This window comes from Vulpes vulpes, chromosome 15 (assembly GCF_048418805.1).
Source record: "Vulpes vulpes isolate BD-2025 chromosome 15, VulVul3, whole genome shotgun sequence".
In the NCBI taxonomy this organism is placed as follows: domain Eukaryota; kingdom Metazoa; phylum Chordata; class Mammalia; order Carnivora; family Canidae; genus Vulpes; species Vulpes vulpes.
Genome location: NC_132794.1, coordinates 106,443,984 through 106,468,035, shown reverse-complemented (window position 1 = coordinate 106,468,035; position 24,052 = coordinate 106,443,984). Strand labels below are relative to the sequence as shown.

Below are 24,052 nucleotides of genomic sequence, written 5' to 3'. Positions count from 1 at the left end.
CGAAGTCTAGTTTTTTTGGAATGTAAGCTGACTCCTGTTGGTTTAAATTTGGTACTTGTTCTCCTGGGGAATCTGACTTAATTGGATGCTTAGGGGCAGTGAGCTGCTTGCAGGGAAGGCATGAAGAAGATCTGCATTCCCATGTAGGTTTCAGGTATTGTCATGACAGTCTTAGTTGGGTAAAGATTAGTCTCATGTTGTGGAGGAGGGGGGCTTAGGGAAAGCACAATGACTTTTGTGAGGTCAGGGTTCCCAGATTGATCAGATTCCACCAAACTGGTCCCGTTTCAGGTCTCAAGATGCTGCTGTTCCACAGTCATTACCCTTTCACTTAAGAGATTTGTGTAAGGCTTTATTTTTCTGTGGTAATGCTCTTTTGGTCTTTGTTCATTGAGCTAATCATTTTCTTAAAGTTTTCACCTGTTAACAGAATCAGTCCACTTCACAGTCTTTCTCATTTCCATCGTAACTGCCAGAATAGTCTGCCATGTTATTTCCTCAAGAAGAACTTTATTCTGGGTATGTACAGGTGACAATTTGAATAACTCTTTGCTGCTGCCTGCCATGTACTATTGCATTATGTTATCTGATGTTGGCACTGTCATCATTGCCTTTAAATCCAACTAGATTGGAAAACCAAAGCCAGCTTCCTGGCTTTTGAGAATGTGTCCTGTCACTACTCCAGTAGTTCATCGATTATAGTTCAGTGCAAGAAATCACTCTTGATATCCAAACCAAGAAGAGACTTAATACTGGAAATCAGGTCCTTTCAAAATTGTTAAAAAGGTTGGAGGTGTAGGAGTCAGTGGGACCTCTGCACCTCAGCTGAGGGCAGGCTCCCACCGCTGCTGTGCCACTACCATCTTTATGTCATCATAGCTGCCTCTCTCCTCCCTGAAGCGGATCACCAGACACCAGAACTTGGAATTTGGATGTCACAGATTCTCATATCTCTAACTTTACTTGCCAGAATCACCAGCAGCAATAATACGTCCTTTGCCTCACTTTGGCCTTCCAGATTTCCCTCAAATGTGTCTCTGGTGGAATCTGATTTGAGAAGTGTAATTATTTAGTTCAGCTTTCCATTCTCCATTGGTTAGCTTTTTATGATAATAACACCCCTCACTGCCCCAATCTTATGGAACAACACAGATTTTTTTTTTTGCTCATGTTTTATTTGTGGCTGACAGTTAGCTGTGGCTTTTCACATGTCCTCATTCACTAGATCAGCTCCTTTTTGGGTCCTGTCCTTGGCAGAGGCAGACAGAAGAATGTGGACAGAAGCACTAAATGGTTTTTAAAGCTTTTGCTCAGATGTAACATGTGTTACATCTGCTCGTATTGCAAATGTATTAAATAGAATAGAATGGTTCCCCGTGATGATGTGTTGGGAATGCATGTGGGACTGGGTTATGAGGGTGATAGGCAAGGAGTGGATAGAGACAAGGAGGGTGGAGGGATCCTGCATTGGTGCCAGGGGCTCAGGAAAATTATTAACCTAGTACATGAAAAGTTTCTCTTCCTCAGATGAACAAAAGCTTCACAGTATTTTAAATTGAATTTAGTGAAATTATTGTTTTTTTTTAAAATAATGATTAAAAGATGTATTAAAGTTGGCTTTTGAATTAAGTGAAAGTCTTAACTGATTTTGGTAAATCCTGCCCTTTACATCTGCCAGTTTCCAGATGGGTTGATCCTTTTACAGTATGTCAGTTAATGCAGTCAGGTCTTAAAATATGCATTGTTTATAGCATCTGTGGTGGTTAATTTGGTATCTTCTTGCCTTCCGGCTTAGTGGAATTGTGCTGCAATAAGTGGCACTACGATATTGATTGATGGGCTGAATTTCAGGGTCTCATTGGGAATCTTGTCTTGCCATTTTTTTTGACATGTATTGCACAAAGTGACATTGGTGAAGCTTTAAGAGAAAGGCATTGTAATGCTTATAAAAGGCTCAGTCCCAAATCCCTAAAGGAATTGAATGCTGCTTACTTGCCCTTTAAACTGTAGCTCTGTAAGGTGTAGACCATATGTAATCACATGGTAAACTGTTAGACACCATTACTGTTTGATAGTGTGTCTTAGTAGGACAAACTGGCCTTCCATTTTTCTTTCTACTTGTGTAGTCATTTGGCTGCTAATCTCTATAGATAGAGTTATGGATCTATAATTTGTAGTCGCATTTGTGCTGACCATCTGAATGGCATTTTATTCAACAAATGCTTATTTAGGATTTTCTGTATAGCAGGGTAATATTTTCACCCTTAGTGATGAGATAGAGTTTAGTGTGGGAGATGACAGATAATTATGTGTTACAATTAAACACTGTAGTAAAGTTATGTAAATACATGGTAGAGGAAAAAGAATCTTTAAAAAAATCAAAGTTTGTCAGGAGAGGGTCCTCTGGGTTGCACAGTGGTTTGGACATTGGGCTCTTGGTTTCAGCTCCTGTTAGGATCTCTGGGTGGTGGGATCAGGCTCTGCATCCAGCTTCGTGAGGAGTCTGCAGGGTTTTTTCTCCCTTTGCCCCTCCCTGCTCGCTCTCTCTCTCTCTCTCTCTCCCTCTCTCACACACACACACACACTCTCTCTCTCTCTCTTTCTCAAATAAATAAACAAATCTTAAAAAAAAAAAAAAAGTTTGAGGAGGCGAGATTGGCTCAAAGAGACTTCCTTTGCAAAGGAGGCATTCTGTGCCTAAAACCCAGAGTTGACATTTTTGGAACGGAGTGGTGCAAATTAAATCTAAATAGAATGGTGTCTAGATAGTGAGGGACATGAAATATTAAAAGTAGGATTTTCTTTTGTAGGATAGGAGCCACTGAAGGATATTCAGAGAGTTAACTTGGCAAAATTTGTTTTACTGTGTTAATTTAGATTAGAAAGCAGAGTGAATAGGGGCCTTGAGATGAGTTAGGGGGTTGTAATTGCAGTCTAGATAAGAGATGATGACTTGAACAAATAAAGCATTGGAAGAGATCATGTTTCAGATTTTGGAAATATTTGGGGACTAGATTCTACAAAATTTGGGGGTGAAAGAGGAAGGATACAGATCTGGGATGGGTATAGGTAGGGGTGTGTGTGTGTGTGTGTGTGTGTGTGTAGAACACATGTTCTTATAGCTTCCTGAGAAAATGTGTGTATATAATAAAGTTTCACATCTTCTGTGTCTGAAAATTCTGCCTTCACTCTTGACAGTTTGAGTATAGAATTATTAACTGAAAATAACTTTTCCTCAGAATTTTGTAAATGTTGCTTCATTGACTTTAAGCTTGTAGTATTACACTGGAGAATTCAAGTGCCATTTTAATTTTGGTTCTTTTGTATGTGACCTTTTTTCCCCTTGAAAAGGTTTCTGGGCTCTTTTCTCATAAAATATGTCAATATTTTTCTCCCTTTACATTTTTTTCTAGAATTACTGGTAGTTAGATGTTGAATTTCCTGTTTTTGACTTCTTTTTTTTTTAAGATTTATTTTTATTTATTTATGAGAGAGAGAGAGAGAGAGAGAGGCAGAGACACAGGCAGAGGGAGAAACAGGTTCCATGCTGGAAGCCTGATGCGGGACTTGATCCAGGATCGCGCCCTGGGCCTAAGGCAGGCGCGAAACCGCTGAGCCACCCAGGAATCCCCCGTTTTTGACTTCTATCAATTATCACTATATTCTCTTAATGTTTTAGAAGAATTTCTTGATATTCTGTTTTTTTTTTTTTAACAGCTGCTATATTTTTATTTTAAGAATATTTGGATTGCTTCTTTTTCATGGCTTAAAATTTTTTTTTCAAGTCTTAAAATTTTTCTTAATTATCTTGATCCATACCTTCTAGTCATATGTAAAACTGAAAAAGGCTAATTGTGGTAGTTCTGTGTTTATAAGGGACCTTACCAAGTATAAGTATTGGCCTTCACTTTTGGCTAGTTAGATGCAGAGCTGCTGTTTTGTTGGGGAACTGCCACATATTATTATGTGAATGTCTCTTCTCTGGCACTGTTTACTTTCTCTAGGGGAGGATCTTCCATTCTGGGAGAATGGTTGGGTTAGCTTAAGTGGAACAGGAAGTTAAGTACATTTCTCTTGGTCCTGATATTCTAGAATTTACGAGAGGAACCGAATTAGGTGTTGAGTGTTTTTCATGTTGACTTTTGGCTCTTACTTAACCCACCAGCCCTGTGCTTCATACACATATGCTTGTGCATGTGCCTCCTCCCCCCTTCATGTATCTGAAGGGGAATCCCAGACTTGTATCTTTCAGTTTCTGCACAGATTAATCCTTCTCTTATCACTGTTTTGTCTACAGATTTGCAACCAGTCTTCACCTCTCCCTTCCCTACCCCCTATTCTCTGCCTCTAACCCACATTCATTGTATCCTGTCTTCAGGCCCTGTAGTTCTCAGGATCCTGCAGGGCAAGATTAGCTTGCTTACTGGTGTTTCCACGTCAGCACACACTGCCTTGTGCTACTGCTACTACTTCAGAGTTAAATTTTCCTGGTTTTAACGCCACCGAGAGATTGACTTGTTTAAATCTTGTAAGAAAGCAACAGACTTTTAAAACTATGGTAGACCTGCACTTAGCATGATTTACACGTATGTATTCAGTTGAGCAGATACTTTCTATATGAATTTAGGAGATTTTGGATTACTTGGGGTTAGAACTATAATAGATGATAGCCCTTGATGTTTTCTTTTCTTTCTTTCTTTTTTTTTTTTTTTTTTTAAGATTTTATTTATTTATTCATCAGAATGAGAGAGAGAGAGAGGGAGAAACAGGCTTCATGCTGAGACTCCATCCGGGTCTCCAGGATCACATCCTGGGCTGAAGGTGGCGCTAAACCGCTGAGCCACCAGGGCTGCCCGCCCTTGATGTTTTCATATGTACTATCATAACCTGTTCATTTTAGGAAGTCTGTCACGGTCTCAGGTGTGATGTAATTGTAGAATAATGTTGTGTAGTAACTCTCCTGAAGGTCTGTAGATGTCAGTCTTGCTGTAGGCCACTGTAGCTGGTTTTCTGAGATAGTGATGAAGGATGTTTGTACCATTACATTTTGTGAAATTGAGAAATGTGTGGATTTTTAAGCAGTAAAAACAATAATGAAATGTATTTCCTATACAACTTTTATAGTGTTTTGAGGATAGAAACATGTTATTTGAAGTAAGGCAAAGCAGATGATATCGTTTCATATAGTTAGTATGTTAACAAGCCTTTTGTAGACTAAAATGTATTCCGTTTGGGGAGGATAGGATAGGATGGAGTGGGAAGAACAGAACCCGTAAACAATGAGTTAATGAGGACTTACGTGAAATAAGAATAAGATTAGTGTTATCTTATTGTTTATGTGAATGTAACTTCATTTTAACCTGGAATGATTTCTTAATGATCTCAGTAGACATTTTATATTGTCCATAGTATTTAATTGAATTTTATTGACTTAAACCACAAACTCTAAGACTTAGAAACTTCCTAAACAAATACCTGAAATCTGCAACTTTGAAAAGGTTTTTTGCCTGCTTTAGAAACAGTTGCTTCATTAGGACTTAACTTCCTTTATTGGCAAATTGAAATATACCTGAGTAGTAGGGTGGGTTTTCTTTTATTTTCTCCTTCTAATAAAGAAAAGGATATTTAAAGTATTTGGTAATTCCTGGTTTTTTTTTTAACTATTATTTTTTAAATTGCTAGTTCTGTCTACTATTTTTTTTTTTTTTTTAAATTGCTAGTTCTTTTAGAAACACCAAAGTATTACTATCTCTTTTGTCAATATCGAGTTATTTCCTTTGGAGAGAAAGAAATAATTGGATTTTTTTTTCCAGTTTCTGTGTATGTATTGGAATATACTACCTTGTTCTGATTCTCCTGTTTTACTCTATTCCTTTTCTTCATTCCCAAAGGCTTCCTCTCATTGCCCATTGCTCATTGGCTTTGTTCTTGGCCTTCAGCTTCTCTCTGTCCATTACTTGAAAGTTCAGTCACCTCCTTGTGCTGCAGAGAATAGATCATTCTACCAGGTGGTAATGTTTTAGACAACATAAGCTTACCAGATTGTTAGATGGATGGACACACTGCGGCAACAAGAAGTCATCACTTTTTTTTTTTTTTTCCTGAGATCACATAATACTAGGCAAAGTTAAATAGAAACCCAGAGCTTTTTGTCCTGGTTCATTCTTTCATCTTACCTAGTTGTAATTGATTACAGTTAATCTAAAGTCACTGCATTTGAGACATAGTTTGGCCTCTTAAATTTGGCTTAATAATTCATAATTGCCTTTGCTGTATTTTTTAGGAGTCAATTCTGAATAAAGGCAGTGTTCTTGGTGGGGAGAAAAGGGATGTCGAAGAGTAGAACATTAAGGAATCTGATATGAAAACAGTTCCTAGCTGTTCTTTTACATTTTTCCTTTTTTTTAAGATTTTATTTATTTATTCATGAGAGACAGAGAGGCCAAGACATAGGCAGAGGGAGAAGCAGGCTCCATGCAAGAAGCCCGATAAGGGATAAGATCTGGATCCTGGGATCATGCCCTGAATTGAAGGCAGACACTCAACCGTTGAGCCACCCAGGCATCCCTAAAATTTTTGATACATTTACACCTTTATTTGACTCCAAGTTGTTCAGAACAGATTAATCATGTGCTGGCAATTGAGAACAGAACACACCTGTGACCCTGACTGTCCAGTGGCTCTCAAAACTTGAGCAGGTGTAAGAATCACCCGGAGGGCTTGGTAAACAGATTTCTGTATTGTGAGTCACTCCCCATTCCTCCCCAAGTTTCTGATTTAGTAGTTTTGGGTTAGGGCCTGGCTTTTGGCATTTACAACACGTTTCCAGGGGATACTGATGCTGTTCTGGGTATCCTCACACTTTAAGAACCACTGATACAAGGTTATGAGAGGTCTTTGCAGTACACCAATTGTAAATTAATAATATAGGGATGCCTGGGTGGCTCAGTGGTTGGGTGTCTGCCTTGGGCTCAGGCCATGATCCTGGAGTACCGGGATCAAGTCCCACATCAGGCTCCCTGCATGGAGCCTGCTTCTCCCTCTACCTATGTCTCTGTCTCTGTCTCTCTCTCTCTGTATTGAGAGATACAGAATAAACAAAATCTTTAAAATAAAGAAAAAAAAGAAAAGTTACTTAAAAAAATAATACCTGATATAATTTCTGAATATATTTTCCTTTTATAAACAAGTAACAGAGAAATTCAAAAGAAATAGGAGAGCTTCCTTGATTTGCTTCAGTCTGTGTGAAATAAAATATACTTTAAGCTTTAATTTCAGAATGACTAGTGGTAGGCCACCAATTGTTTTTATAGTAAGCATTATTTTGACTTTCATTAAATTAATTTACATATGTTATTGACATATGTTATTGAGTACTTATCATAAGCTAGATGCTGTTTGGAGTTGGGGCTCTAGCAGAAAGTTTCTTTTCTGGGGGGTGTATGTGTCGTTTGAGGGAGATTGGTAATAAATGTCAAGTTTTAATAAATTACTCAGATAAAAAAGTATGAACATATTTACTCCCGCATGGTATAAATTATATATTTTTAGTGGTTTCTTAGTAACCTGCTAATAAATCCCTGAACCTTAGATTTCAGCTGTTCCATGTGTTTTAAACTTTATTTCATCATAGTAAAGGTCAATTAAACAACTTTCTGAGGAAGTTTTAGGCTGCATGAACTTATCTTCTGTGTTACTAGGTTTAGGTTTTGTGGTATGATGTTTTGAGGCTGCCACTAGGGTATTTACGTATTTTGAACTTAACTCTCTCCAGAGGGCAGTACACCGTTCAGTTCTTCGAGGTGCTCATTTTATTTTTATCTTTACATGAGGCTTCCTTTACTCATCTATGTTCCTGGCCTGGACCTTGTTGGCTTTTGAGTTTATGATATCTTCTTTAAACTGTTTGAAAAGAAGTTCATTATTTTTTTTTAAGATTTTATTTTTATTTATTCATGAGAGACACAACGAGTGAGAGAGAGAAAGACAGAGAAAGAGAGAGAGAGAGAGAGAGGCACAGACGCAGGCAGAGGAAGAAGCAGGCTCCATGCAGGGAGCCTGATGTGGGACTCGATCCTGGGTCTCCAGGATCATGCCCTGGACTGAAGGCGGTGCTAAACCGCCGAGCCACCGGGGCTGCCCAGTTCATTATTTTCAAGCTGGAAAATCTAACCTAGATAAAATTTAGTAATTTAATGATAATTTCATTTTTATTTCATTTCCATGCTTTGTGTTTCTTTTGGTCAATCTGAACTTTTTTGTGGACAGAGTTGGAAGTGATTGACTATACACACTTCTCTAACAAGAACTAGTTTTAAAATTCAACATTACACACCACACACATTTACATACATGCTTTGTATGTATTTGTATATATTTTTAAATCAGGTGGGTTGAGATTAGCAAGGAAATAACAACAAATACCTTAAAGTTTTTTGGACTGTTATTTTAAGTGCTGACTGCAGATTGGTATGAAAAACTTTCCTAATCTTTGGCGAAGAGTATATACCAGCAGGTGTTCATTCTTCAAACTACCTCTAGTTCTCCTAATATTCATCTTTATTTTCCTATTCTTTTGCTACTGTGGTGAAGATTGGCTGGTTTCATAGAAGAAAGTTATTAGCTCGTCCATTCAAGCTTATATAACCGTATCAGAGACTGAGTGGCTTATAAACAGCAGAAACTTATTTTTCACAGTTCTGAAGGTTGGGAAGTCCAAGATGAAGGTGCTGGCAAATTCAAATCTGGTGAAGGCCTGTGTCCTGGTTCATAGTAGACTAGTCTTGCTGTGTCCTTACAGGGTGTTGGGAGTGAGGAAGCTCTCTGTGGGCAGTAATTCCATTTGTGAGGACCTTACTCACTCCCAAGACCTAATCACCTCCCAAAGGCCCCACTCAGTACCATCATAGAGGAGGTTAAAATTTTACCATATGAATTTTGGGGAAAGGGACACAAATAACTCCGTCTACTACAGCTAGCATTTAAGTTGAACTGAACTGGCTACCTATTTATTTATTTTTCAAGCAAAATCTATGTAGAAATAGATTTTTTATTACATATTATATGGAAATGTAGAGTAGAAATAGATATGACTTTTTTTTTTTTTTGATATGACTTTTTTTGATGTGGAAATACGCTTTAGGATTTTTACCCTGATCATATCTTTTTCATTTTGGTGTTAAAGTCTCTTTTCAGAGATACTTAAAAGCAGAACATAAAAAAGAGAAACAGCCACACCACATGAAAGATACCTGAGAGGCATCAGCAATTACCACTTCTTCAGTGGGACTCCTCCTTTAGTGGACTCTGTTCTGTACTTAGAGCTGCAGGACTTTACATTTTAGATTCTTCTTCCTCCTTTGTATCTTTGACTTTGTAACACTAATCCTATTTTTATTTCATGTAAGTCCTCATGAAGTATAATAAAGCCCATGCTTGAGAAGTAGGATTGCTCCCCATCCTTGGCCAAGGGTGGAGTCATTGAATGCAGCACTCAGAGTGCCCATGAGATTATGTTAATTCTTGGCTTCTGTACTTGAAGTTTTCTTTTTGAACATGCCACCTACCTTCTTCAAGCTTTAATTTTTGGTGTAGAGCTGGTATGTGATACGATTTAGGTGATATATTGATTGGAGATTGAGTAGCCTAGAATCCCATAGTTAGAAAGTGATGTTCTTTCCAGTTTTTGTTTTCAGTTTTCTTTGAGTCCTTCAGAAAGCAGAAAAGTGGTATTTTGGAGCTAGTGTGTAACACTTCTCAACATTGGTCCATCTCCATTTTTCACAGAGAAAGCAAGCTCCAGGCTCAGAAGCTCCTTTTAGCAGGCAATAGGACATGGCTAGAGTTTAATAACACTGTATTTATTTTTATATCACCTTTTGTTTAATGGAAAACAACACCGCTTTTCTATTTTTGATAGATTGCTTTTTTTTTTCTCTCTTTTTTTTAAGCACAAATAGTTTTAAGCACAAGAGGTGATTCCCCTGCACCTGCAGGGGAGTGGAGACATGAGACAGAAAAAGTAAGGAAGCCAGTAAAGAGGTCACCACTGTGGACAACAGGAGGGTAAGCCCAGTGGGGAGCTCTGGGAGTCAGCCTAGGGCATGGCGCCTCAGCCTTGTCATACTCCAGAGTAAAGGGAGATACTGGCAAATATATACCCAGTTCTTGGTAGTTGTTATTGAAGCCCCCTGGGGTGGTTAATTCTTTAGAACTTCCAAGCTGCCCCTCCTTCATTCAGTCAGAGCACCTCTGACAACACCGCATTGGTGTTGACAGTCGACAGTCGCCTCTGTGGACAGAGTGCATGGGTGGGACACCAATAATTTCTGCTGTCCTCTCAAGTATGCTCAGCTTCTCTTACGTCCTCCTTGTCCTGGTGAACAACAGCCCCATCCTTTGGTACTCAGGCCACAAACTTTGGAGTCATCCTTTACTCTTCTGTCACTTCCTCCATGTAAACCATCAGCAAATCTGGTTGGCTCAGCTTTTAAAATATATTACAAATCTGACCTCCCTCATCTCTGCTGCTGCCATCTGGTTCAACCTACATCATCACACAGCCTCCTGCCTTTGCCCAGTTATGCCTTAGCAGCTGGATGAGCCATAGAAAACCTAAGTCAGATTACGTCACTTCATCTAAAACCCTCCAGATGTCCCCATCTTACTCAGAGTAAAAGCCAGTCTTTAAAAGTGCTTCTAAAGGGCCGCCCAGGTGGCTCAGAGGTTTAGCGCCAACTTCAGCCCAGGGTGTGATCCTGGAGACCCAGGAACAAGTTCCGCATCGGGCTCCTTGCATGGAGCCTGCTTCTCCCTCTGCCTGTGTCTGTGCCTCTCTCTCTCTCCCTCTGTGTTTCTCGTGAATAAATAAATAAAATTTTTATAAAAGTAAAAAAAATAAAATTGCTTCTAAGGCTCTCTGTGCTCTGGCTTTCTCCATCCTTGTGTGTGTGTCTTTCTTTGTGTGCACATGAATATACAGTTCCTTTGGTTTTTAGCCTTATACGTAGTCAAAACATTTGTTTCTTCATTCCTTTCAGTGTAGGAATTCATTTGTCAAGATTTTCATTCCATCTTTACTAGTACCTCCTTAATTTTTTTTTTTTTTTTTTTAAGTTTCATACAGTAAGTTTTTGTGGTATGTTGGTTTTGACAAATGCCTGGAGTGCTGTGTTCACTAGGACGGTTCTACATAAGAGTTCATCCCATGCTGCCCTTTGTAGACAGTCTTCCCTACCTTCGAGCCTCCAGTCTGTTTTTCCTTTTTATAGTTTTGACTTTATTAGTATCATGTAAGTGAGAATCTTATAATATGTAGTCTTATATAATATGATTTTATAATATGTGGTTTGATTCAGTTGGCAGAAATGCATTTAAGATTATTCTATGTTGTATTTATCAATAGTTCATTCCTCAAGTGTCCTTTAGAACAAATTTAAGCAAGAAAAAGTGAATTGATTTAAAGAAAATACTGAACAACAATGACAGAGATGGCATATACATGTGAGAAACATTTTGAACCTGAATCTGGAAATCAGTAATGTGATGGAAAGGTGCTAGATAAGGCTTTCTTTATCTGGTACTCCTGGCAGTAATTAACCATGTACTTGGGGAAGTCAACTCTTTGCTCTCCAGTTTTTTATAAAATACCTGATCTAGTAGTTGTTAGCTCCTGTCTCCTGAGATAGTGGTGTTTCATAAGACACAGAGTATTTTGGATGCCTGGGTGGCTCAATTAAGCCTCAGACCTTTTTTGTTTGTTTGTTTTTTAAAGATTTTATTTATTCACAGAGAGGCTGAAACATAGGCAGAGGGAGAAGCAGGCTCCCTGTGGGGCTTGATCCCAGGACCCCTGGAATAACAACCTGAGCCAAGAACAAACACTCAACCACTGAGCCACCTAAGTGCCCCAAGCCTCAGACTCCTGATTTTGGCGTGGGGTGTGATATCAGGGTTGTGGGATCAAGCCTGGCGTTGGGCTGTGTGCTTAGCGCAGAATCTGCTTGTCCCTCACTTGTCTCTTAAAAAAACATAAAATCTTAAACTAACAGGGGATCCCTGGGTGGCTTAGCAGTTTAGCGCCTGCCTTCGGCCCAAGGCCTGATCCTGGAGTCCCAGGATCAGGTCCCATGTCGAGCTCCCTGCATGGAGCCTGCTTCTCCCTCTCCCTCTGCCTGTGTCTCTGCCTCTGTCTGTCTGTCTGTCTCTCATGAATAAATAAGTAAAATCTAAAAAAAAAAAGTCTTGAAATTTTAGGTTCTTTGGATAGCTCTTTTATCCATGGGAGGCGGGGGTAGTAGCTCTTTTTAACGTTAGCATTTCATTGTTGTGAAGCAGCTGACACCCTGGATTGTTAGGACCAGCTGTTATAAAGCTTTGTGAAACCTTGATTAAAGGAATAAGAGCCAGACAGTAGGAATGAAGTAAGTCTCCAGTTCGTTTGTGTTTTTTCTGTTGGGCTTATCAAGTGTAAGATAGGTGGAATCTGAGTCAGAGCTGTAGTAGTATCTAGGAAGTCCAAAGATCCCTGCAAGTTTCTGACAACTTCTTTTGTACTGTAGCATTTGGACTTTAATCCCCATAGTCCTATTGTTAGGTAAATTTGTTCAGGGATCTCTTTGAAGATTGATTGTTGGAGTTCATAATTTCCTAGGACTTTATTGTGGCTCATGGATAGGCCATCTTGTCACATCATTGACAATGTATTTTGGAGGGTGAGTGTGTGTTTGAGACTCAGCCACTGTTAACAGATAACTGGAAAAGGAAACCAATGATACTTGCTTGTTTTGTTTTTATTTTTAAAGATGGACCCATGGTCATTCCTTTTTACATCATAATTAATGGCTGCTTTAATATCCCTGACGAGATTGCTGTATTCATTTTTTTGAAATAGGTTAGTAATTTAGTAGTATTTAGGTGATAGAGCGTCAAATTAGATTAAGTGAAAGGAATTTGAGAGCACCGAATTGCTGTGATTTGTGCTTACTTTACATGTGGTATATAGTAATATTTATTTTATGTTTTACTTTTAGTAATGAATGTTATAACTATTGAAGATTATAAGAGCACATACTGGCCAAAATTGGATGGTGCCATAGATCAGCTTTTAACTCAGAGTCCTGGTGACTATATCCCCATATCCTATGAACAGATATACAGGTAAGTCAAGATTTCATTTACCTGGGTTTGAGAGGGTACAATAAGGTTCATGACACCTTGAAATATGGCAGTATATATACGTATAATATTCATAAGGTGACTTTGTAGGTTATTTGTATATTTCACACTTAGAGGCTAGAGGTTTGGTTTATACTTTCAAATCAAGGTAGAGTTAACCCTAACTCACTTAGACTTCCTCACATCTCAGCCTGCTACCCCTGCTATACATAATGAAGAAACTTTGGAGGTTAGCGAAAAAGAATGACAAGTACCTGGTCTAAAAATCTATATTTTTTGATCTCACAGAGAGACCCTAGCTTAGTTTGTTGATGTTTATTGACACACAGTTCTGTCTTTGGTTACTTTGTTTCCCAGGTCCTTGTAAGTGGAAGCAGTGAGGACCTGGGGTGGGACATGAGTTCAGCGCAGTCACAGAGGAGGAGGTGATGATAGTTGTGTTGTTCTACACAAGTGATGCATAAAGAGGTTACATTACAAACCTTTTTTGTGAGTTAGAAGCTTGGTGTGAATTATCACTCTCTCTCCTTTATTTTGACATGCATTGAAATGAGAGAGTGAAACTGGTTTATGAGTAGTTATCATAGTCCCAGTTTCAGATTATCACCCAATACTAAATTACCTAGTACTGCCAAAATGTGTAACACAGTACTCAGAAAGATTTGCAGATAGTGGTAGTAGCTCTTTTATCTGAACACTGATTGGGGCAAGGTAAATTTCTGTTTAAAAGTTGTGATTGGTCGGGGTGCCTGTGTGGCTCAGTCAGTTAAGTGTTCAACTCTTAATTTCTGCTCAGGTCATGATCTTAGGGTCATGAGATTGAGCCCTACGTTGGGCTCCCTGCTCAATGCAGAGTCTGCTTAAGATCCTCTCCCTCTGCTCTTCCTCTCCTCAGAAAAAAACCACACTTCCTTGCTCTCTTTCTCTCTTTGGATTAAAAAGTTGTGATTGGTTACTTTTATTAGGCCTGAATTATTTGCCCCGTGACTGTGTATCCAAAGTATGCATTCATCTTAGGTTGAATGCTTCACCATTAACTTGGTTTTTCTGTTTTGGTTTTCCCCCACAGTTGTGTGTATAAATGTGTCTGCCAGCAGCACTCAGAACAGATGTACAGTGATCTGATTAAAAAGATAACTAATCACCTAGAGCGAGTCTCCAAGGAGCTGCAGGTAAAGAACTGATTGTTACTGATTTTTGCTTCCTTGAGATTTTTGGACTGTTTGGAATTAGTCTGTAGAATACATATTTGGAGGCTTGTTAATTTGATTATAGTATAAATTTATAAATATTTTCTAGATGAGTATTGACCAAACTGTCCTTTAGAATAAATTGGTAGAAAATTAGAAATAAATTGTGGAGCTTTTTAAATTGAATAGATGTTAACTGATTCCATTTATTACCATGTCAATGTTTCTTTTATTTAAAATTTTGTTATTTTTGCTAACTTCAGATTTTGATGACTTTTATAATGTAAACATATGTATATTTTAAGTTTTTACTGTAACATTTTTTGGTATTCTCTGTGGAAAGTGGTGTTTGCCTGCTAGTTTCTGATATTTGCTAATATAAAAACAGTTGAAGTCAGCATATTGTTGATAAGCCCTCTTTAGATGAACATAATCCCAGCTGTAAAATCTGGATGGGGCAAGCTGTAGAAACATTCTGTTTAAGGAAGCACTTGGCTTCTGCTCCCTGCCCCTCCCTGCCTTGGTAAAGTTTCCAGTGCTTGAAGATCTGGGACTGTCTTTATGCCAGGGCCAGATAATATTTCAGTTCTGATGTAGAAATAATATGTTGTGTAGAAAAGTCATTCAGCAATAGATGACCAGGGTCCATCTCACACTTAGGCAAGGAAGTGTTCCAGCAATTCTGAAATACCCAGTTTCTAGCAACTGTTGGGGCCTGCTTTGGCCTTGGATATTGTTCCTCACTTACCTTGTGCTCTGAGGTATCTTGGTCTTGTTTACCCGAAACAGTTGTTATACTAATGTAGCTTTTTTTTTTTTTTTTTTAATTTTAGTGAGAGGAAAAAAAATTATGGTGAGAGCTATGTTTATCATAGCCAAAAGTATACTTTTCCTATTGTTAGAGTGTAAACTGTTTTATTAATCTTTTTGCCACTTAAATACGCAGTCTTTGCTCATTTAACAAATATATTTAGTACCTAGGCTTGTATTTAAGTTGTAATTGAAACCCAAGATCTGTGCATTATAGCTTTGAGTTAATTTGCTTACTAATTCTTGCCTCTCCCTTTGCCCTTATTTCTCACATCCAATTCATTACCGAATCTTATTTGCTCCTCATTTCTCCCTTGGCTCTTGTCCGCTTCTGTTCACTTGCCACTGGCAGTCCAGGCTACCATCCATCCTCTCGTGTTTTACTGAAATGCTAATCCTCGCTGGTTGCTCTGCCTCTGGTCTTCACGTCTCTTGCTTATTCTACATTTCTGTCAAAGTGGCTGTTTCTAAAGCATAAATCTGATTATCTTTTTTCTCTTAGATTGAAGTTTAAACTTTTTAATATGCTTTAGGAAGCCTTTCATGATCTGATTCCCGCTTATTTCTGTGGCCTCTTATATTACGTCTCTGCTCCTGCATACTGAATTTATTTCAGCTCCTTGAACAGTTATGTAGCACTCTCTCTCACTTCTTGGCTTTTACCATGTTAACTTCACCGCCTAAAACATTCTTTGTTTTTCTCTGCCCTCTTATTTTTTTGGTCAGTGTGAATTTACAATTTTGGCTGCAGGTTGGATATCATTTGTTTTGGGAAACATTCTCTGATACCTTGTTCCCTGAAGCCTGGGTTTGGGGACCATTTATCTGTGCACACCTCGTATATTATTATAGTTCGTTTGTGTATTATAATTTCTTATTTAGCTGTGTCTGTACCTCCCTCTGTCCCCAGTATTTTCTGAGAGGGCAAGAAACATGTCTGACTTCTTTGTTACTGTGTTGTTAGTACCTAGCCTAGTATCTGATACATATGAGGCATTAAATACCTTTTGAATGAAATGTATATCACATGTTTACCAGTAAATAATTTACTGCTTGTTTGAATAAAATTTTTCTAGTAGAAATCTGAATGTGATCATGTTTTTTTAACATCAAACATTAGGTGGGCTTTGGGGTTCAGGGAGTACCAGAGCTTTCCTTAGATCAACAAGGAACTCAGTATCCTCAAAAAGGGTTGTTTTATTAACACTGACTTGGTATTATTGAAGTAATACTAAATAATCTTCTAAAACAGAAAGCAAATCATTTTGCTTCAAATTATCAGGACAAAATATGTAACTTGTCTTATTTGTATCTATGAAATGTGAATTGGAAATTTTATACTGTTTATTATACTTTTGGGCTCTGATATCTTATTAGATCATGAATTTGACCAACAGAATTGTGATTTGCTAAATTAATTTATCATATTAGAGTTTTTGGGTGAATTTTTCTCGTATTTAGTTTTACTAAGCACTGTAAGACCTCTTTTCATTCTTACAGTTAGAATGTTGTTTTAAAATATTTTGCGAGGGACACTATAATATGGTGTTATCAGTGATAGCTCAGTCTAACTGATAGTTTTGGAAGGCCCCTTGGCTACATTTTTGCCATGAGTTTGTTTGCCCAGTTGTCAGTAATGAAGGTAACCCGTAATTTGCCCAGCTGGGCTGTCTGCGGTACTAGTACTTTGGAGTCACTGAGGTTCAGAGTAAGTTTTGGATATTTTGGAGAGTGAGCCCTGTCATTGTGCCTAGAGTTCCTTTATTCTTTATCATGAATGTCTGATTGTTCTGTTGCACCTTTCTTTATTGATGTACCTTCATTTATTTAACTGTTTTTTGATTGAGGAATATTTACATTCCTTCTAGTCTTTGGCTATTATTTACTAACAATGTTGCAACATTGACTACATCTGACCATATCGTAGTTCACAAAAGTAGTACCAAAGTAGCATTCCAACCAGTTACGTATTTATCAGTGAAGTGCCTATTTTCCCACATCCTTGCTAATACAGCTATATTATAAGAGTAAATAGTTTTTACATTACACAGTAGGAATTCTTATTAAAAACTAAAACATAAGAGTGCTATCTCTTTTGATGTTAGTATTTTGGAAACTATCCTGATAAATGTAAAGGTAACCTATGATGTAAAACCAGGGAATTTAGTTGATTTTAGAATCAACACATGTTCTACTTAGAATTTAGCAATATGGGCTATAAAAAAAAAATCTTACTTCAGAATGGTACCTTTTGTAAGATTATAAAGTCTGACCATTGTAAAATGCCCTAGTGAAGTGGATAAAAACACGGGGACCTTGGTTTTCATCTTAATTCTGCTATGCAGCTGCTGTGTGCCTTTTGATTAAACATGCTAATACTACTCTTATAAATTTTCTCAACACTGAAATGAAATGGCTTTACTGAAATATCTGGTTTCTTTAAGCAGATTTCTAAGATACTTTGTCTCCTACTTCCTGGTTGGCCTATCCTCTATTGTTTTCCCAGACTTAAACTCATTAGCGTCCACCTACGTGGAGTGTTCTGGAGTCCTCGTGCTGTCCTCAAAACAAAACAGACCATTGGAATTTCTTCTTTCATGGACTTATAGCATCTTGGCAGTAACAACCCTGTTAGCAGTGATTGTGTTGTATACAGGTCTGCAGGTCTGCATACATGTCTGGCCACCTTACAGGTCCTCCATTGAACGCAGGGACTCTGTCATGTGTGTCTTTTTATGCTTCATGTCTGGCACCATTACAGCTCAGCAAATGATTGTTGAGTAAATTGCTCAGCAACTAAATTTGACCTTTACCACGGAAAGAGTAGCATAATTAGCTTCACATGATTACTAATCTTTATGTTCTCTAGGCATTTGGGCATTTTATTTATTTAGAGTTCAGTTAATTCGATTTATTAATTTATTCAGTGTCACAAATATGTGGCATAATCTTCACATAATCTCTACTTTTATAGAGACCTTAAGAGCACTTTTCATATGGAACAGAATGGAATCCATTAGCCAGAAAAGTTGTATTTTGGTTGGAATGTTTTGTTTGCTGCTCTGATTTTAGAAACAAAATACTGTTGTTATGAGCTAAAACAAGAGTGGGATGAGTTGCATTTGGCAGATGATCAGAAATGTAGTGCTGGTGTTGATAATCAATAAGTTGGACCTTCAGGGCATGGGCCTTTATCTTTCAAGGACATCTTAAAATAGCTGCTGGTTTGTATAGTTTACATGTCAGAGTGATTTATTCATCTCCATCAAAAGGCATATCCTGTTGGTGAGACTGAGGGAAGAGTATATGAAATAATGTTCCATATTCTCCAGTTATTGACTTAAGAGCTTGATAATACTATTTTCAGAGATTTCAAAAGATTTTAATTTGTTAAATCTAACTGTTCTTGTGTAAGAGTGTAATCTAACATGCCACCTCATAAAAACTTTCTTTCATTTTAAAAGAAACAATGACTTTTCCACCTTAGTAACTTTATTTTTCTTATTTTTTTAAGGACTCATTTATTCATGAAAGACACAGAGTTGAGAGGCAGAGACACAGGCAAAGGGAGAAGCAGGCTCCTCACTGAGAGCCCAATGTGGGACTCGATCCTGGCTCCTGGGATCAGGCCCTGAACCGAAGGCAGACGCCCACCTGCTAAGCAACCCAGGCGTCCCCACCTCAGTAACTTTAAGAAGCTTTTTTGTGGGATCCCTGGGTGGCGCAGCGGTTTAGCACCTGCCTTTGGCCCAGGGCGCGATCCTGGAACCTCAGGATCGAATCCCATGTCGGGCTCCTGGTGCATGGAGCCTGCTTCTCCCTCTGCCTATGTCTCTGCCTCTCTCTCTCTCTCAATGTGTGACTATCATAAATAAATAAAATTTAAAAAAAAAAAAAAAGCTTTTTTGTTATTAAGTTTATTAAGTTACTAAAATCACTTAAATAGCTAACCCGACTTAGAATTCTTCTTACTATTATGTTGTATGTAAATCTATACTTTTTAAAAAATCTGTTACCAGATTAGATTGTTTGAACTGTAAGCAGTGTATTTTGCCTTAGTTTTTTTTTAAACCATTCTTCCCCGACCCTGCCCCTTGTACTTCTCTTTTTCTTTAAATGTGATAAATTCTCTGTAAATATGTTTTCCTTTTTTCACATCTCCAAAGCCTCAGACGTTAATTGCCAGTCCTGATTTTTTTTAACATACCAGTGAATGGAAATAGATGACTGGTTTCCTAGTTTAGTGAATAATATTGTTAGTTTTTGGAAAATTCTGTTGAAATTTTTAGCAATCATCATGCTTCTGGTAAGGGCTCAGACCAGGGTCTCTAAATGTCTATTGAAATTTCAACTTGGATTTCTTCTTGTGGATACTTCATATTTATGTCTAACTCTGAATTCCTCTTCACCCAAGTCATTTTCACTCTTAGACTTGAGATTTCATGTTTATCTTTGACTCCTTTTTTCTCCTTTACTTCTTGTTCCCAGGTAATTGTTAAGGTTGATAGAACACTGTTGTTTCACTTACCTCTGTCTCTTTTCCTTCTTCACATCATTATTGGCGCATGTCTGCAGTAATCTCCTAATTGGTTTGTTTTTCTCCACTCTTTGTTTTTGGCTGAGTAAACTAAAAACACTAATTTGATGGGCATACTTTCCTGTTCAAAAACCTTAAATACTCCCTGTTGCCTTTCTCAGTCACAGTTGATTTTGTGGTTAGTATAAAGAACTGAGCTGGTTGATTTATTGCAGGGGCTCCTAGAGGGAAACCTGATGTAGCCAGTGCCTTCCATTCAGGTGTGCAAGGAACTCTATTAGGTATAGCAGCAGATATGTGATTGGTAAGACTAGATAATTTGGACTAACCCTCCTACTGATTAATGATTTTAAAAATGATTAAGGTTGCTATAAAAAGCAAAGAATTAAAGGACCAGGAACTGAGAAGAAGGAAACCCAGAGAGGGCAGTCTAGCATTTGAACCATTTCTCCACAAGGAGCACCTGTTTATTCTGGAAAAAGAGGCTAATAGGTTGAGCAATTTAATAGTGTTTTGATGGGCTTATGGGAATAGGATTATCAAAATTGAGAGTTTAGGGTCCATTAAACCTGAAGGATCACATCCCAGGAGTACTAAGAATAATAAGTTATAGACCATTGTCCCTGGAGCCTGATTCCTGACTGCATTAAAATGGTCTGGATTTACTGGTGCTTCTAGTTGCTTACCAGAAGCAAAAGTAAATTGTCTCCAGAGAAAGATAACATTATCCTAGGCATCAAATTCATTGTCTGATTTTTCATAAACAATATCTGGCCTTCAATCAGAAATAACTAGTCAGGGGATCCCTGGGTGGCTCAACGGTTTGGCGTCTGCCTTTGGCCCAGGGCACGATCCTGGAGTCCCGGGATCGAGTCCCACGTCGGGCTCCCGGCATGGGCCTGCTTCTCCCTCCTCCTGTGTCTCTGCCTCTCTCTGTCTCTATGTCTATCATAAATAAGTAAATCTTAAAAAAAAAAAAAAGAAATAACTAGTCATATTAGGAGATGAGCATAAAAGTAAGAGAAATGGTAAAATATATTTTTAGATAAGAATTGAGAGAATCCATCACCAGTAGTCTCTCACCTTAAAGAAATTAAGAGTATTCTTCAGATAGAAAGTGTTCCTAGATGAAAACTTGGAGAATCAGGTAGGAATGAAGAACAACGGAGAAGATACATATGCAGGTGTAGAATAATAATGATAATGTCTTATAGGGCATAAAATACATATAATCAAAACACATGATAATTGGATATAAGATGGAAGGGAGTAAATGGATTAAAAATGTCCTGAGGTCCTTACATTGTGTAGGAAGAGGTAAAAGTACTAATTTAGTTTAGACTGATAGAACAGGGATGCAGTCTACAATTTTAGGGTAACCACTAAAAGAATGATAAAAGAAAATGTAATTAATAGGATAATGGAGAAAATGGAATAATTTATAAAATAAAGTCAAGAAAAAATAAGGTACAGAGAACAGATGGGAAACATAGAAAATGAATAGTAAGATAATAAATTTAAGTTTCATATATCAATTATGTGAAATGTTAAAGACTCCTGTACTGAAAGAAGTAAGCAGATTATCAAACTGAATGAAATTGTGCAACCTTATTCAGTGCTGCTAATATGAGGCAGTGTACTTAGATAATTTTAGGCAGAAGGATTGCCAATAAATGATGGAAGATGTATAGACATTAGCCAGAAAGAACGATGATATAACTACATTGATTAAAAAAAAAAAAAAAAGTAGTAGATTCAGAGCAAGAGGTATTATTGGATATAAAGAAAACTTTTTATGAAAAGTTCCAGTTCCTGGAAGTTAACATTTCTAAATGTGTATGCACCCAGTAATACAGCCACAAAAATTAACAGACGCAAAGAACGGACAAGTCCACAATCATAATGAGAAGTTAGTGCATCAATGACATTAGTAGCATTTATCTCAAATTAGAAAACGGGGGGCTCCCTGGGTGGCGCAGCAGTTTGGCGCCTGCCTTTGGCCCAGGGCACGATCCTAGAGACCCGGGATCGAATCCCACGTCGGGCTCCCGGTGCATGGAGCCTGCTTCTCCCTCTGCGTACGTCTCTGCCTCTCTCTCTCTCTCTCTCTCTCTCTCTCTGCGACTATCATTAAAAAAAAAAAAATTAGAAAATGAATGCAAAGGAAACTCAAAGAATTAGGTCACAATCTTTGCTAGTAGGCCTTTGGAATGATAAGAAGTATTCAAGGAATGGTGGTACAAAGCACAATAAGAAAAGTGCCCTGTCTGAGAAAAGGTGTAATAATCACAGCCAGATGGAGGAATAAAGAAGAAGTGGCATTAAAAATGAAACGCCTGGGTAGCCCCGGTGGCCCAGCGGATTAGCGTCACCTTTGGCCTAGAGTATGATCCTGGAGACCTGGGATCGAGTCCCATGTCGTTGGGCTCCCTGCATGGAGCGTGCTTCTCCCTTTGCCTGTGTCTGTGCCTCTTTCTCTCTCTGTGTCTCTCATGAATAAATAAATAAAATCTTAAAAAAAAAAAACAAAAACACCATGAGGGGGGCACCTGAGTGATTCAGTGGTTGAGTGTCTGCCTTTGGCTCAGGGTGTGATCCTGGAGTCCTGGGATCAAGTCCTGCATCAGACTTCCCATGGGGAGCCTGCTTTTCCCTCTGCCTATGTCTCTACCTCTCTCTCTCTCTCTCTGTCTTTCATGAATAAATTTTAAAAAATGAAATGCTGTGAAGAATGGGTAGATGTTTGGGGAGGAATCTATTTAGGCTGAGGGCACTTCATAAGCAAAGGCAGTTTTTGGATAGGCTTGGGTAGTAAGGAGTGGTCCTGTGAAGATAGAGTGTGACATTTGAGAGAGATTGGGAGGAGATAAGGCTGAAAAAAGGCAGGTTGGAGCTAAATTTTAGAAACCCTTGAATGCCAGGAGTTGTTTCTTAGAAAGATTGATGTGAAATACAAGAGACTACAAGATGGGTTGGAATAGGAAGGAATGAGATGTAGGAAAATAGTGGTTGCAGTAGACCAGGTGAATTACAGGTCTGTGGTTCTTTATCTGCAATTCCAAAAAAAAGCTTTGCAAATGGATTTTTCTTTTTGTAGGTTTGGTGTCAAAACTCACATGGTAGTAAAACTTGGTCTAAACCTGTGAGGAACTTGAGGGGAGTATTCATATATTTCTTTTCCAGGTATTTTGATGTGTTTTATATTTTCTCCTAGAAATACCAATGCATTGATATTCCCAGTCTCTAGATAACCTTCTAAATCTGAAAAGTTCTGAATTATGGCACGTATCTGGCCCCAGGAATCTTGGATGAGAAATTGTGGACTTGGTGGTAATGAGAAAGGAGAAAGAAGTATCTAGGATACATTGCAGGGATCAGAGAAACAGTATGTAGCTAAAACCATGGCCAGTTGGAAGAGAGGCAGGGTGAGAGGATTGAGAGATCGATTTGGTTTCCATAGAAATGTTGGCTGTTGCTGAAGGGGACTTGAGGTGTAGAGAAGGAGGATGACAGTGGTTTGAGAATGTTCAGGTCAGCAAACACAGTGTCCATGTGCGAGCACATGTGCTAGATGCTTAGACTGCAGAGATAATTAAGATGTGAGTTTATTCTGCTTAGGAGAAAGGTGTAATGATCATTTTAATACACTGGAATGTGATGAGTAACAGGATAGAGATCTCAAATTTATCCCATGCCACATGCCTAGTTTAGGTCCTCATTGGTACTGGGCTGAAAAATAGAGAAAGGTTTCTAGTTTGTACCTTGACTGTGCACCTTGCCTCAGTCCATTTTGGTTTTTTTTTCAGACTTACATCATTTTTTTAAAAGATTTATTTATTTGAGGAGGGAGGAGCAGAAGGAGAGGGAGAGAATCTCAAGCAGAGTCACTGACAGGGAGCCTGATGTAGGGCTCCATTCCACGACCTAAGATCATGACCTGACCTGAGCCACCCAGACACCCCCTCACTCACATCATCTGTTTTCTTAACCTTTGAATCTCTATTTAGCTAACGAGCAAAAGACCATAATCCTAAGCAAGGATTTCAGGGCTCTTCACACTGTGAACTCAGCAAGATAATCTAACATTATTTTGCTATTAAGATTTAAAGAGGCTGTGTGTTTTCATATTTGTGTATTTTCTCACAATGTGGGGGCTTGGGCCACCAACCCCCATGTAGTTCAAAATCAGAGTATAACTTTTCACTCCTCCAAAACTTTACTAATAGCCTACTGTTGACTGGAGGCCTTACAACAGAAACAGTCGATTAACACAGATTTTGTATGTTGGATGTGTTATATACCGTATTCTTACAATAAAGTAAGCTAGAGAAAAGAATAT

The 24,052-nt window shown here is 38.2% G+C and overlaps 1 protein-coding gene across 1 annotated transcript in view; it reads left to right on the top strand.

Annotated features, from left to right (window-relative positions):
- The window catches only part of CACUL1 (CDK2 associated cullin domain 1), a 68,770-nt gene that overhangs the window by 10,258 nt on the left and 34,460 nt on the right, over positions 1-24,052 (top strand). The window contains exons 2-3 of the mRNA XM_025994260.2: positions 13,032-13,158; positions 14,246-14,348. Coding sequence (XP_025850045.1) covers positions 13,032-13,158; positions 14,246-14,348 — 230 coding nt within the window. The remainder of the gene's footprint in view (positions 1-13,031; positions 13,159-14,245; positions 14,349-24,052) is intronic.